The sequence below is a fragment of the Haliotis rufescens genome, unplaced genomic scaffold (assembly GCF_023055435.1).
Source record: "Haliotis rufescens isolate VD_foot unplaced genomic scaffold, xgHalRufe1.0.p SCAF_3, whole genome shotgun sequence".
Taxonomy (NCBI): domain Eukaryota; kingdom Metazoa; phylum Mollusca; class Gastropoda; order Lepetellida; family Haliotidae; genus Haliotis; species Haliotis rufescens.
In genome coordinates, this window is record NW_025964001.1 from 30856988 (window position 1) to 30870279 (window position 13292).

Genomic DNA, 13292 nt, shown 5'->3' on the forward strand with positions numbered 1-13292 from the left:
GTTTCCAATATGGCAGCCAAATCCAAGATGGACGCCAAATGCACAAAAATTCACAATTTTTAGTTGTGTATCAACATTAAACATCACATGTTATCCTGTTGCATCATGTGACCATATACCTCAACTATAATTATGCAAAATCCGCGATAAATTCTTTAAATGCCAGTCAGTCTCTAACAGTGAAATAGACATATGAATGTTGGTTGGTTGTTGGTTGTTTTCTACGCCGCACTCAGAAATATTCCAGCTATATGACGGCGGTCTGTAAATAATCGAGTCTGGGCAAGACAATCCAGTGATTGACATCATGAGCATCGATCCACGCAATTGGGATCGATGACATGCTTCAACCAAGTCAGCGAGCCTGACCACCCGATCCCGTTAGTCGCCTATTACGACAAGGATAGGTTGCTGAAGACCTATTCCACCCCGGATCATATGAATGTACTTGTTGTCAAGCTTATCACAATAGTTATACAATAGTAGGGATACATTTATGAATATTTGGTTAAAATAGGTTTTTAAAGATGAATCGTCAAATCCAATATGGCCGACATGAATTAAAACATGAGAAACATCTCAACAACATCTTCGAATTCCCGAGGCAAGGAAGTTAATTGACCATAAAAGTCCAGTTTCAACCCTTGCCAAACTAGGCTGGAATTGCTGAGCTCGATTGTAGCGCCGCTGCGCTGTTACGAGTAATGTCCTTTCAATGTCCCAGCTTCTGACCAACCAGATTCCACCTCTCATATCAGCATTTGCTTCAAACAAAATGGCGGCGCCCAGTCAAGCCCATCTGATCGATAATCAAAACCAATATTGTGATAAAACGGGTCTTCCTCTGCGAAGTGCATGAAATCACGTGAGCACCTTAATAACAAAAAAAACTTTCAAAGATTTGAAAAATATCTGTTGACGCCGAGTTTGCAGTACACATGCTTTGCAAATCCTGCAATCGACCGAAATCTGCACGGCAGTTTGCGAACCGGATTTCGTTCCGCGATTTTGATTGGACAATGCATAAACTCGTTCGCCCAGCCAAAACTTCATAATTCCAGCCTTGTACGGCAAAGTAGGAAAATTGATTTTTATAGTCAGTAAACTCCTTTGCCTCGGCAAGATGAACAATATATAGATTCACAAAACGGTACAAAAAATTGGTATTTCATAGATGATATGAATATAGGCGACAAAAACCCTTTCCATATTCATAAGACCAGACTGACCAACCAGAAATTGATGAATCTACGATGTTTGAATTTTGAACACTTCACTTAATAAACAGAATACATATAAATAGAGTATCAGTAGCACAAAGTAACATTTTGCAAAGCCCTTGTCGCATTCAACACATCTGCCATCCTTCACAGTATTTTCATAACGAAGATTATCCGATGTTACTAGTTCAACGTGTTATAAACAGTGCATGATGGCCATGTTCCTAACAAAGAATACGGCGCCAAGGGTGGCCCAGTCGTACAAGGCGCCGCGATTTGCTGTGCAGAGTAGCGTCCCTTGGGCACGCCAGAACCCTATAATTTTGGGTTCAAATCCCGGTTCGCCCCGATTTGTTTCTACGTTTGTCAGCACCATACCCGTGCTCGTGGGTTTCATCGAAGTGGTAAACGTCTGAGACCTGCATCACTTCGGGCTTTCCTCCCACATTAAGCTGACACGCCGTGATATAACTGGAATACTGTTAAAAGCGGCGTTAAACCTACCTCACCCACACTCACTCACAAATAATACAACCACAATGATCAAACATTTCATCCAGAGTTGTACATTGAACATCTCGTATCTCTGTCATCTAAGTTCGGTTGCAACTGTCGCCTTATTTGCAAAGAGGTGTACTCACAAGACCTGCACCAACACATGTACATCGCGCTCTGAATTCTTTCTTGCATCCGCACTTAAGTAGCTCTCCACATGGCTTCGACGCCTCTTGTAGTACCAGATTCATGGGTTTGTATGAATCCGTTGGAGTTTTCAGCCAACACTACTGACTTGGACAGAGGAGAGCTGGATTTCTTTCAAGGGCCCGGGCCCATGTGATCCAACCTGGTAGGCAACTTGCTTGGTGTGTCCATACAGTGCTGAAGCTGTTGGTGGAATAGTCTCAACTGATCGGCCCTTTTTGGTGAACAGTTCTTTTACTGAAATCATTGACATTGCTGCTGGGGCTGGTTTTGTTATACATCAGACAAACAAAGCGCTGCACAGTGGGGAGATTTTCTTCACATCATCTTCAGTAGTGTTTGAAATAGATCAGCGACTTCTGTGTCAGCTATCCATGTGTTCCCTGCTGTTTTTTTGCCCTTGGTTGCAAAGAAAGGCACTTGGTCACAACAGGTCAATGCGTGAAAGGTTCCAAGAGCTTTGGCTACATCTTCACCCATTCCTGAAGCAATCGTATGTACCGGAATATATCTGAACGTTTTCCCTGTTCCGATCGCGATCCACAAAGGTGACACATCCAGTTTAGGCAATAAGGCAAAGGCAAGGGCAACTACATCACTGTCCATAGTTTGAAGCAAAAACCGCTTGTGTCGAATGGTGCGACGAATCCAAAGCATGCAAGAACAATCTAGCATCTGCTTCTTCGTGAGAACAAGGAGAAATATATAGACCCCATATCTTCAGTCACCTTAAAAATTGCTTGACAGAACCAGATCAAAACTGTCTCTATAAGAAATAAACGACTCGTGGTGGTTATTTATCGTACAATAAAACACTGCAGGGAGAATAAACCACACGGGGCTGCGCCCATCATGGTTTCTTCTCCCTGCAGTGTTTTATTTTTACGATAAACCACATTCTTTCTTCGTTGCCCTTTGCGATTTATCGCGTAGCTATCTTATATAATGATATAATAAGCTGAACGTCCACAAATGGTCAGTTGTCATCTTGGTTTAACATCAGACGCCATTGTCGGCAGGACTATGACCCAGCGTCACCGTAAGTTTCTCTGTGCAGACATACCAGCCAATATATATGATCCAGCCTTACAGGTATCCGGTAGACGGTTGTGGGTATCTTCTCAGTATGCTGACACTATGGAATCACTACTTGATGGTAGTCAGTCCTCCTTAGTATGGTGTATAAATTCTCTTCTTAAAACTTCGCACTCAGTTAAGATGTATAAGACGTCCGCCTATAAATAGTCGATCGAGCCTGGACCAGACAAACTCCGGATCACCCCGGGTCACGCCGACAAACAGAGTCGCCCTCATCCAATACTGTTTAGTTATCTATTACAAGTACAATTCTACCTGGAAACACCACCGTAAACTATTATGTGGATTCCCAGACATTGCATTGAGGTGAAAGAATTAAGTCGATCAGCCTCAGTGGCCGTAGTCTCTTTGCTTATTTTTTACAATCATTGAGAAATGAATGATTTTAATCCATTCCACCAATCAGATTGCAGGAAGTACAAGGAACAAGCATTAACAAATAATTAGTTACGTAATGACAATGTTGCGTAACGTCATAGGCCTTAGTGATGAAATGGATCACATAAATTTGTAAAAATAAGATTTCAACATTGATATCGTATGCAAAGCATTTCTCTGACCAGCGAAATAGACATATAATACTATTTTATGCGAGATGTACTTATATCTCTTTATTCAGCAATTGAAAAGTTTTAGTAGAATTATTGAATGTGTCAAGAGAGCACTCGAATCGCAAACTAGAGTTGCTTCCCTTGGGGCATAGTTAGTAACAATATGGCGGATTACAATCAAAAGCCGGAAACTTTGGATGGATCGGGGGACATTACTAATTCCAACGAACATGTTGGAAGTCAAGAGTGTGACAGTGATGAAAGGAAGAAGAGGGCGGAGGAACTGAAAGAAAAGGCTAATTCGTTTTTCAAAAGTACGTCCACCACCAGGTTTTTTACTATTCCGCTCGATACTGACGATAGGCACGTGCGCAGCATTTCACTGTTGGTGTAATGTCATATATTGTGTATCATTGCTCGAACATGATTGCACTAATGCGTCTAATAATAACTGAAAATCTATCTTTAATGTTTTGATGATCTATCAATTCAGCTGAAACATGTATACCAAATACGACTGTAGTTCCCTGCCACAGTCTTGACATCTTGTAAGCTGTTTGTTCTATTTTCGATCACGCAGTAGACCTTTCTGACAATTGATTTTTTGTGGGCATTTCGGGTGTTCAGTCTGTCCATGTTTGTGTCAATTCTTTACTCCAAATGAACCTCTCACTACAGATACCATATTACCAAAATCAACGTCTGTAACGAAAACTTCTTTTATTTTGGCTAAATTTAGTCATTTGTGTTGAACACATTGTATGACATGAACACGAATATTATGTTCTATTTATTACCATAGGCAACCCGTAAGCGTTTTAATCTTTAAATAATGTTTGCTTTCCTGTATTGACATGCATAACGACATGATAAAGTTAATGAAGTAAACTTGTTAACCAATCACTGTTTGAGGACTGTTGTCATGACGAAATGTGCCTGTAAATAGGGCACATACCATTCTCAAGAACCCTGATATATTTGCCCTCATTGGTAACAAATCACATATTGGCGAGTACTTTTTTCTAACAACTCAAGTTGTGTAAAGATTTCCACTTGTAACCCCTACTTCAACTTTTGCCTGGGTTAAGGCATCCTGCTCTACACAAAGGATGTTATAGGGTTATGATTTTTAAGAATTTCAAGGCAGGGGTAACGGGTGAAACTGCAACATATCTTGGATGATTTGTCAGGTTATCATAAGAGTTGTGACGTCATCAGAGCTGCAGACTTGACAGTGCACACATCTGTCAACATTGGGTTCATGGGTAGAACTATACACCTGTCAGAGCGGTCCATCGCCATTCAGAATTTTGGTGCCCATGTCATGATAAAAAGGAAGAGTGAAATAGTGTGAACATTTCTGTAAATCACTCTAAACCATGTTTTAAAATAGGTTGCAAACTTTAAATTACTTTTGAAGTTTGATTCATTCATCACTCGATGTATCAGCAATGCCTTCTAAACTGTTCAAAAATAGGGTATGTGAGGATATATACCATATATTGCTGTCTATAAAGCGACCCCTGCCTATAACTGCTATAAGGTGCCCCCCATTGCATACAAAATCCTTACATTTTCTATAAAAACGTTTGTCTTCCGCAGAAAGAAATTACATGGTATCCCATCAGCATGATCAGTGAATTCAGGTAAACGATCGGGTGATAACATTTAAACTTGGTCAAAACAAATTTGAAATTGGAGATAAAACATCACTAGACGTGATCATGGTGATGATTTACCGATTAAACTGTATTTCCTTTTCTGCTTGGCATTATTTAAATGCAGTGCTCTAGGTTACCATGTGTATTGTCTCGAAAAACTTACCTGGAAGCAGCAATCAGCTGTTTTCTCAGAATCTATCACTGTTATCATGTTATTAAATATCATTACATTTGTGTTTTTCTACAGAGGAAGATTACAACCAGGCAATAACGTACTATTCAGAAGCAATAGAGGTTGACCCATCGGTTGCAGCTTACTACAGCAACAGAAGTTTGGCCTATCTCAAAACAGAATGTTTTGGCTATGCTCTGAAAGATGCAGGCCAAGCTGTTACTATCGACCGCGGCTACATAAAGGTAAGGATTGCACAAACTTGCATGGATTTTTTGAAATCTCACCCCTAAATTTACTTTGTTGAATTACTTTTGGCCTATCATGTAACCGAAACTCTCTGTAAAAAAGATGGTGACAATTGTTTTCAAGCCAGGATGGTTTGATTTCTTGTTTTACTTAATTTTCTTGGTCAAAACAGAGACCATATACCATATATGGTCTCTGGTCAAAATAGTAAGAGACAGGACGCCAAATTATGATTTTTATTATTTATTGTTGAGGCCAGGCCAATTTATTTTGTTTGTATCATGGATTGTTTACACCAAATTGACTGAAATGCGGTGGATGAAAAAAAGCCCTGATCAATTAAAAAATATAATTATACCATGTATACATGTATTACTGATTAATGGTGCCAGATTGTTATTTTTTCATGTATTATACACAACTGAGTATAATGGTGCAACCCCATTCTTGGGTAAAACACTGTAAAAGTTTCAAGAGAAGTAGCTTGCTTATCCCATGTCCATATAAAGTGCGCAGTCAAAAACTACATTGTATTGCTTCAGTTGAACAAACAGGAGATAGCAAACGTGTTCAATGAAAATGTGAAATTTGTGATACGTATTACAAGACATGATGATTTTCATTTTCATTTGTATTTTATGTATGCTAGGCTTTGTTATCCCCCTGGTTTTAAAATCAGGGGATTTAGCCATCAGAATGTCCATCCGTCGGTTTTCCGTTTCCGGAGCAGACCTCCAAAAGCGTTAAATATTTCTTGTTGAAACTTATTGATTGTTCTGGATTTTTGTTCTTTTTTTCATGATTTTTCATGATGAAAACAAGTTGATGTCTGTTTCCAACTGGTGCCTATTGATGATATGGGATGTTTTTATTTATTTTAATTTTTTTTCCAAGATGACATGTTGGGATTCATACTGAAAATGAGGGTAGTTCTCGTTTCTGGAGCAGATCTCCAAAACCGTTGAATTTTCATGTTGAAACTAGCTGTATGGATCAGTCTAGTGGGGAACTAGTGCCTTTTGATGATTTATGATCATTTGTTTTATTTTTTTATATGTCCATGTTGGATTTCAATGAAAATGAAGGAAGTGCTCGTTTCCGGAGCAGAACTCAATAACCGTTAAATATTTCTGGATGAAACTTGCTGTACAGATCAGTCTAGCAGTGAACTGGTGCCTTTTGATGATTTGGGATTTTGAAATGGCAATGAACAGATGAACCAAATGTGGGGTATATGTAGCCAAACTCCCATTTCCGAATTGCACAAGAGCAGGGGAATATGTCATCTCCTGATGACTCTTGTATTATATACAGAGTTTACCTTGTGTAATTGTCTCGTGAAATAAGCCAGAACATGCTCCGCTATATCATGTACTTAGTTATAAAATACCCAATGTCATAACTGAAAAGATAGTTATTTTCAATGCAGCTTTTACTAAATATGTTTCAAATAAAAGTAACCATAAGCATAGCATTTTGGTATGTTGCTAGATTTGTTTTATGTTTGAACTTGCCACCGTTTGAAGCTTCCTGCAGTCATGCTATGTCAAATTTCAAAACATGTTGAAATAATTGTCAAGCAACAGCATACCGGTATGTGACTTTTAACAAGTCAACATATGGCATCTATTGCATATATATATCAATTCTGTGATGACTAAGGATTGTTTCAAGGCACCAATAGCAGTAATCTGATTGTGGTTGCTGTAAGTAACAGTGAGTTGGTGTGATGTGCAGTTCTGTGTACACACCAGTTTGCCAAAATTAATGTCAACATTATTGAATGAAATTTGGAATAAAATTAATATAATAGATTAAATAAAAACATGAATCCTGATATAAGATGACAGATTTGTTGACATTTCCGGTGTTACATGCTCACGGTAATGTCTTTGCGTAAGGAAAAAACGTTGAAACTTGTATGTGTGTATTATTTGCACCCCTCTCTACACAATTGTATTTTTGGGAGAAAAAAGTGTGCAGTATACACAAGAAAAAACTATTTTTTAGATCTGTTGACAGATTATGTTTTTAATAATCATCATTTCTCATTTTATTTTGTTAGGAAATGAAAGATGATAGAAAATTCTGTTCAGCAAATCTGTAATGAGAGGGAAAAGTTGGTCTGGCTTTACTTTTAGTTCTACTAAATGTAATGTTTCTGCTTAGTTAAATGACAGAATAAGTGGCAGGTCAAAAGATGGCAATACAGATCACTTGATTATTATGCTTTCTTGGCAGGCTTATTATCGAAGAGCATCAGCAAACATGGCATTGGGTAAATTCAAGTTGGCTCTGAAAGATTTTGAAATGGTAAGTGTAACTTCCATTTATAGACCAACAGTTGTCAGTGTGTAAATGACCCGTAAAGATCCGGGGTAGAATAGTTTTTTTGCAACCCATGCTTGCCATAAAAGGCGACAATGCTTGTCGTAAGAAGCGGCTAACCATGTTAACGGGATTGGGTGGTCAGGCTCGCTGACTTGGTTGATGCATGTCTTCGTATCCCAGTTGTGTGGATCGATGCTCATGTCATTCACTGGATTATCTGGTCCAGACTCAATAATTTACAGACCGCCGTCATGTAGCTGGAATATTTCTGAGTGTGGCGTTAAACAACAAACAAACAAACTGTGTAAATCTCTATCAGTCTGCTATTTAAGCCAAAAGTCTGAGGCCCACGTTGAGCATGGTCTACCTTGGTCTAGACAGAAAAACATAGGTCACTGGGTCACTGAATGTGAGTATTTTCAAACTTAATTTGACTATACTTGACCAGTTTCAAACGTGTTGAACTTTGACACAAATGACCTGCATGTTACAGATATGCCCTTTGTTCATGACGGGTTGTCATGGTTATGTTCTGTAGCTGGGTCACCTGTTTATGACACTGTAAGTCATGACATCAGTCCTATGACCATAGATTCATTTGTTTGCTTCTGTAGGTTTGGTATATGAAAATGAAAACATTCATGGATTTGAATGATTTGCAGCTTATGGTAGGAGGTAATTGTTCAGGGTCATGAAATATTTCTCTATACTGTACACATTAAAAGAAACCTGCCAAAAAATATCACTCCAAATAAACAAACTTTTTATGTTCAGTATATGTACAAATTGTAGGAAAATGTAAAGAGAGACCCTGTCACAAAGTTCTGTTTTATATATTGTAATATTGTGATCTTACTGTATCCATACATATTGTTTCATAACATTATTAGTACATGTATGTCATATTAGGAATATTTATATTCCTGGGTGCCGTTGTTAAAAATAAGCTTAGCAATACGACTGTCATAAGTTCAGTTACGGGACCCTATGCTTGTTGTAAGAGGCAACTAACAGGATCGGGTGATCAGGCTCGCTGACTTGGTTGACGCATGTCATCGTATCCCAATTGCATGGATTGATGCTGATGATATCATTAATTATTAGTTGAAATATTTCTGAGTGCAGCGTTAAACAGTGAAAAATTAATTATGTTACGGTATGGCAGTTGCAATATCCTTAGCACTAAGATTACTTTGTACAAAAACACCCAGGTACTTGTTAATCATGAGACATTTCATTCTCACTAATCACTGAGAAATCGTTTATTCTTATAATATAATATCCAACTTTCAGGTCACCAAAGTTAGACCAAATGACAAAGATGCCAAAATGAAATTCAGTGAGTGCAATAAGATTGTGAAGATGATTGCGTTTGAGAAGGCCATCTCCTCTGAAGATGATGTCCCCATGGAGCAGAGGCTGGACATAGAAAGCATGGGTTGGTAGCTGATCACTGTTTCCTTGCAGAGCACACACACTTGATGGAAACACGTGAAGATTCCGGGGTAGAATAGGTCTTCAGCAACCCATGCTTGCCGTAAAAGGTGACTATGTTTGTCGTAAAAGGCGACTAACAGGATCGGGTGGTCAGGTTCGCTGACTTGGTTGATGCATGTCATCTATCCCAATTGCGTGGATCGATGCTCATGATATTAATAACTGGAATGTCTGGTCCAGACTCAATTATTTACAGACTGCCGTCATATAGCTGGAATATTGCCGAGTGCAGCGTTAAACAACAAATCATCCAACCAACCAACACTTGATGGTCTGTTAATCAGCAGTTAAACATTTTCACATCAAATACCCTTCTGCAATAAGCGCCCCTTTGAGGTTTCGAAAACAAAGGACAAGTTATTGCAGTGGTGCTTTTTTCCCAACTGGAAATGTCAAATTTAACTTGTTGAATGATACTGAACACAACTGAATATTAAAATGAAATTGATAGAACCTGTTCATATGACTGTGATAAACATTCGCTCGTGTTTAACTGAAGTTAAAACCTACAAGGTCAAACTTTCAACACATTTTAGTCTCAACATTTGGAGTTATTTATCGTATCATGCAGTGTTGAAATGAACAGAGTGTAATAGGTCATGGAAGACGTGTATCATAATGGGATGCTATGAGTGGACGTAGAAGTATTGAAATAGTATAATTTAGATGATTGTAATCGTTCACACGGCATATTCCTATTTGTCTGTTTTAGTTATCGAAGATGACTACACCGGCCCTGCTCTTGAGGATGATCAAGTGACGCTCACATTTGTAAAAGATCTCATGCAAACATACAAGGACCAAAAGCGATTACATCGAAAATATGCATACCAGGTATAACCACAATAACAATGATTGCTAGAGAGTCCCGAGCATCGTTGCCCTTGGTTATCAATCAGAGTTATCTGTCCTTGATATTTGACCAGGTAAAACCACAATAACTATGATTGCTTGACAGTTTGTCAGCAGCTCTGCTGTTTGTTTCCTCTCATTTCATACCCGTGAAGATCCGGGGTACAATAGGTCTTCAGCAACCCATTCTTGCCATAAAAGGCGACTTTGCTTGTTGTAAAAGGCGACTAACGGGATCGGGTGGTCAGGCTTTCTGACTTGGTTGAAGCATGTCATCGATTCCAATTGCGTGGACCGATGCTCATGATATCGATCACTGGATTGTCTGGTCCAGCCTCGATCATTTACAGATTGCAGTCATATAGTAGGAATATTGCTGAGTGCGACGTAAAACAACAAACCAAACCAAAACCTTTCATTTCATGGGTGATCTAGCTGATGGAATGCGTTGGTTGAAGCATTGTCACATGGCTTTAGTTCCCTCCACAATGTAGATATTACCGGTATATCCAGCAAGAGAAACTAACATTTTTAGTCCACTAGTCCTTATGATGATAACATATAGCACAAGACTTATAAATGGCAAATGTCAATTAGTCCTTATGATACCTTAACTATTGGGCAGTTTGGCAAGGACTACAGGACTAGTGCCAATTTCTAACGCTGGCATCTCAAAGTTATACCGGCTGAATACACTATGACATGCAATATGGGACAGTTTAAGTTAGACTGACCGCTACTTCTGATGACTTTGATTTGAGTTCATTACAGTATTAACTTCTTAAATCCATTCGGCTCTTGACATGTAACCCTTTGGCCCTGGAATCATGGTGGTTTAATAATGGCTCTCAGCTTGTCTTTAGCTATGGATAATTGAATATATTTTTTACCATGTCTCTTCACAACAGTATGCAATATTCATTCTTGCTTTGATCATAAAACAGTGTAGGACAATGTAGAAGTAGAACCTTCACCCGAACACACCCTCTTGTTGGTAATTGTTCTACGCTGTTTTACAATCGCTGTAAGAAGGAATATTGCATACAGTTGTGTCAGGATAAGTATCTGAATAAGTATTAAGTAAACTACGGTTATAACGAACTCAAAGGGACTACTAATTTTAGTTCATTATAACCGTAATTCGTTATAAGCATATATACAGTATAGCTACAGCAAATAGTCGGGACTAAAAAGTTAGTTCGTTATATCCGTTAGTTCGTTATAAGCGTGTTCGTTATAACCGTAGTTCACTCTATTCCATATATTTTTATTTTTTTCTCTCGGAATAATCATGCATCTTTAACAAGACATAGAGATTACGACTTAGTTCAGCACAATGCCAGAGAACTCCAGACTTGGAGTTCAGAAGAAGTGCTTCAGAGATCTGGTAGTCCCACAGCATCTGGTGTCTGAGAGGTTAACATTAATAGAGCAGACATTTTTAGTGTTTGACCCAATGGACTGTTATTCTCCAAACCTTCCTATGGCAGCTTGTAACCAAGATATAGTTTGACAGGCGATCAGATGCCAAAGTGCGCATGAGCTTCACGTCAGAATTTATGATCAAACACTAACAACTAGGGGAGATAAATCAGGACGAGTGCGCAGTGACACCGAGGACTTGTCTTCATGTCCTGGTTGTGCACAGAGTCAAGGAAGTGAGAAGGGCCACCAGGAAGCAGTGTAACAGACTGTCCCTTCCACTGACGTCTTGGAGGAAAGCCGAGGTCACTACAATACCATGGCATTCTGGCTCAGGGTGACAATCCTGTTAGCATACAAGCAATGACTGCATCCTCCTTAGGCACATATATCACACGTACGGACAACACCTTTGCAAACTACTACATGCTTGATATCTCTGGATGATGTACCAGTTTGGGCCACTTGTATTGGAACAGTAGCTGACTGGTTATGTAACACAGATGTACTCAGGGGCACGGGTGGCCCAGTCGTCTAAGGCGCCGCAATTCGCTGTGCAGAGTAGCGTCCATTTGACAAGCCAGAAACCTATGATTGTGGGTTCGAATCCCGGTTCGCCCCGATTATGTTTCTAGGTTTGTCAGCACCATACCCGTGCTCGTGGTTTTCACAGAAATGGTAAACGTCTGAGACCTGCATCAGTTCGGGCTCTCCTCCCACATTAAGCTGACATGCTGTGATATAACTGGAATACTGTTAAACCCAACTCACTCAGAATTTCCAATCATATCAGCATCACATTATAAGCTTACAGCTACTAGGGCCATGGAGCATAGCTTTGTATGTTAGAGTAAGAGTGTCACAGGATTAGTGATACAGGATCAGATACAGATACAGACACTCCTCCCTTGATCACATGTTTACAGGAAAACCATTTTTTTTTTATCAAGTTTTATGACGAGGCTAACATAAGACTAGAAGAATTAATATTTTTATCTTTCCCTTTTTCTTGTTTTTGTGTGTTTTGCATGATGTAATTTTTGTCCAAAATAATGTGTCATTTTTCTATTTATTGCCTTTTCATATTACAGGTTCTGTTACAAGTAAAGAAACTTTTTCAAAGCCAGCCATCTTTAGTTGACATCACAGTTTCAGGGGTATGTTGTGAAGTAACCAAACATTGTCAAGTTCATTTTCATTTTCTGGAGTAAATGTTGAGTTGACATTTCTATTATCTGGAGATTAATTCAGTTTCCTGCCATTTGAAACTGCAACAGGATATGGTGATGTGGAGAAGGTATACTTAACAAACTGACCAATGTGTGTTTTACAAACACTTGTGATCCACGCAACCAAGATGGGGATCATCCTGGCTATTTTCGTTACTGTTGTCGGTCACAAGTCCAAACATGTAGTTATCCACTTGTTCTTCTTCCTAAAAAATTATCAATTCATCTTCCGAAAAACATTCACATTCTATGATAACTCAAAAAGTATTGTCACTGTCAGAGTTGGCCATATTTGCAGGTTATGATTG

General features: G+C 38.9%; 1 protein-coding gene across 1 annotated transcript in view; it reads left to right on the forward strand.

Moving 5' to 3' along the window:
* The first annotated feature begins 3728 nt into the window (after nucleotides 1-3728).
* Nucleotides 3729-13292, forward strand: part of LOC124145843 (serine/threonine-protein phosphatase 5-like) — a 28492-nt gene continuing 18928 nt past the window's right edge. Inside the window, exons 1-6 of the mRNA XM_046515803.2 lie at nucleotides 3729-3885; nucleotides 5480-5649; nucleotides 7895-7966; nucleotides 9278-9422; nucleotides 10194-10315; nucleotides 12847-12912. Of these exons, the coding sequence (XP_046371759.1) occupies nucleotides 3735-3885; nucleotides 5480-5649; nucleotides 7895-7966; nucleotides 9278-9422; nucleotides 10194-10315; nucleotides 12847-12912 (726 nt within the window). The 5' untranslated portion in view covers nucleotides 3729-3734. The remainder of the gene's footprint in view (nucleotides 3886-5479; nucleotides 5650-7894; nucleotides 7967-9277; nucleotides 9423-10193; nucleotides 10316-12846; nucleotides 12913-13292) is intronic.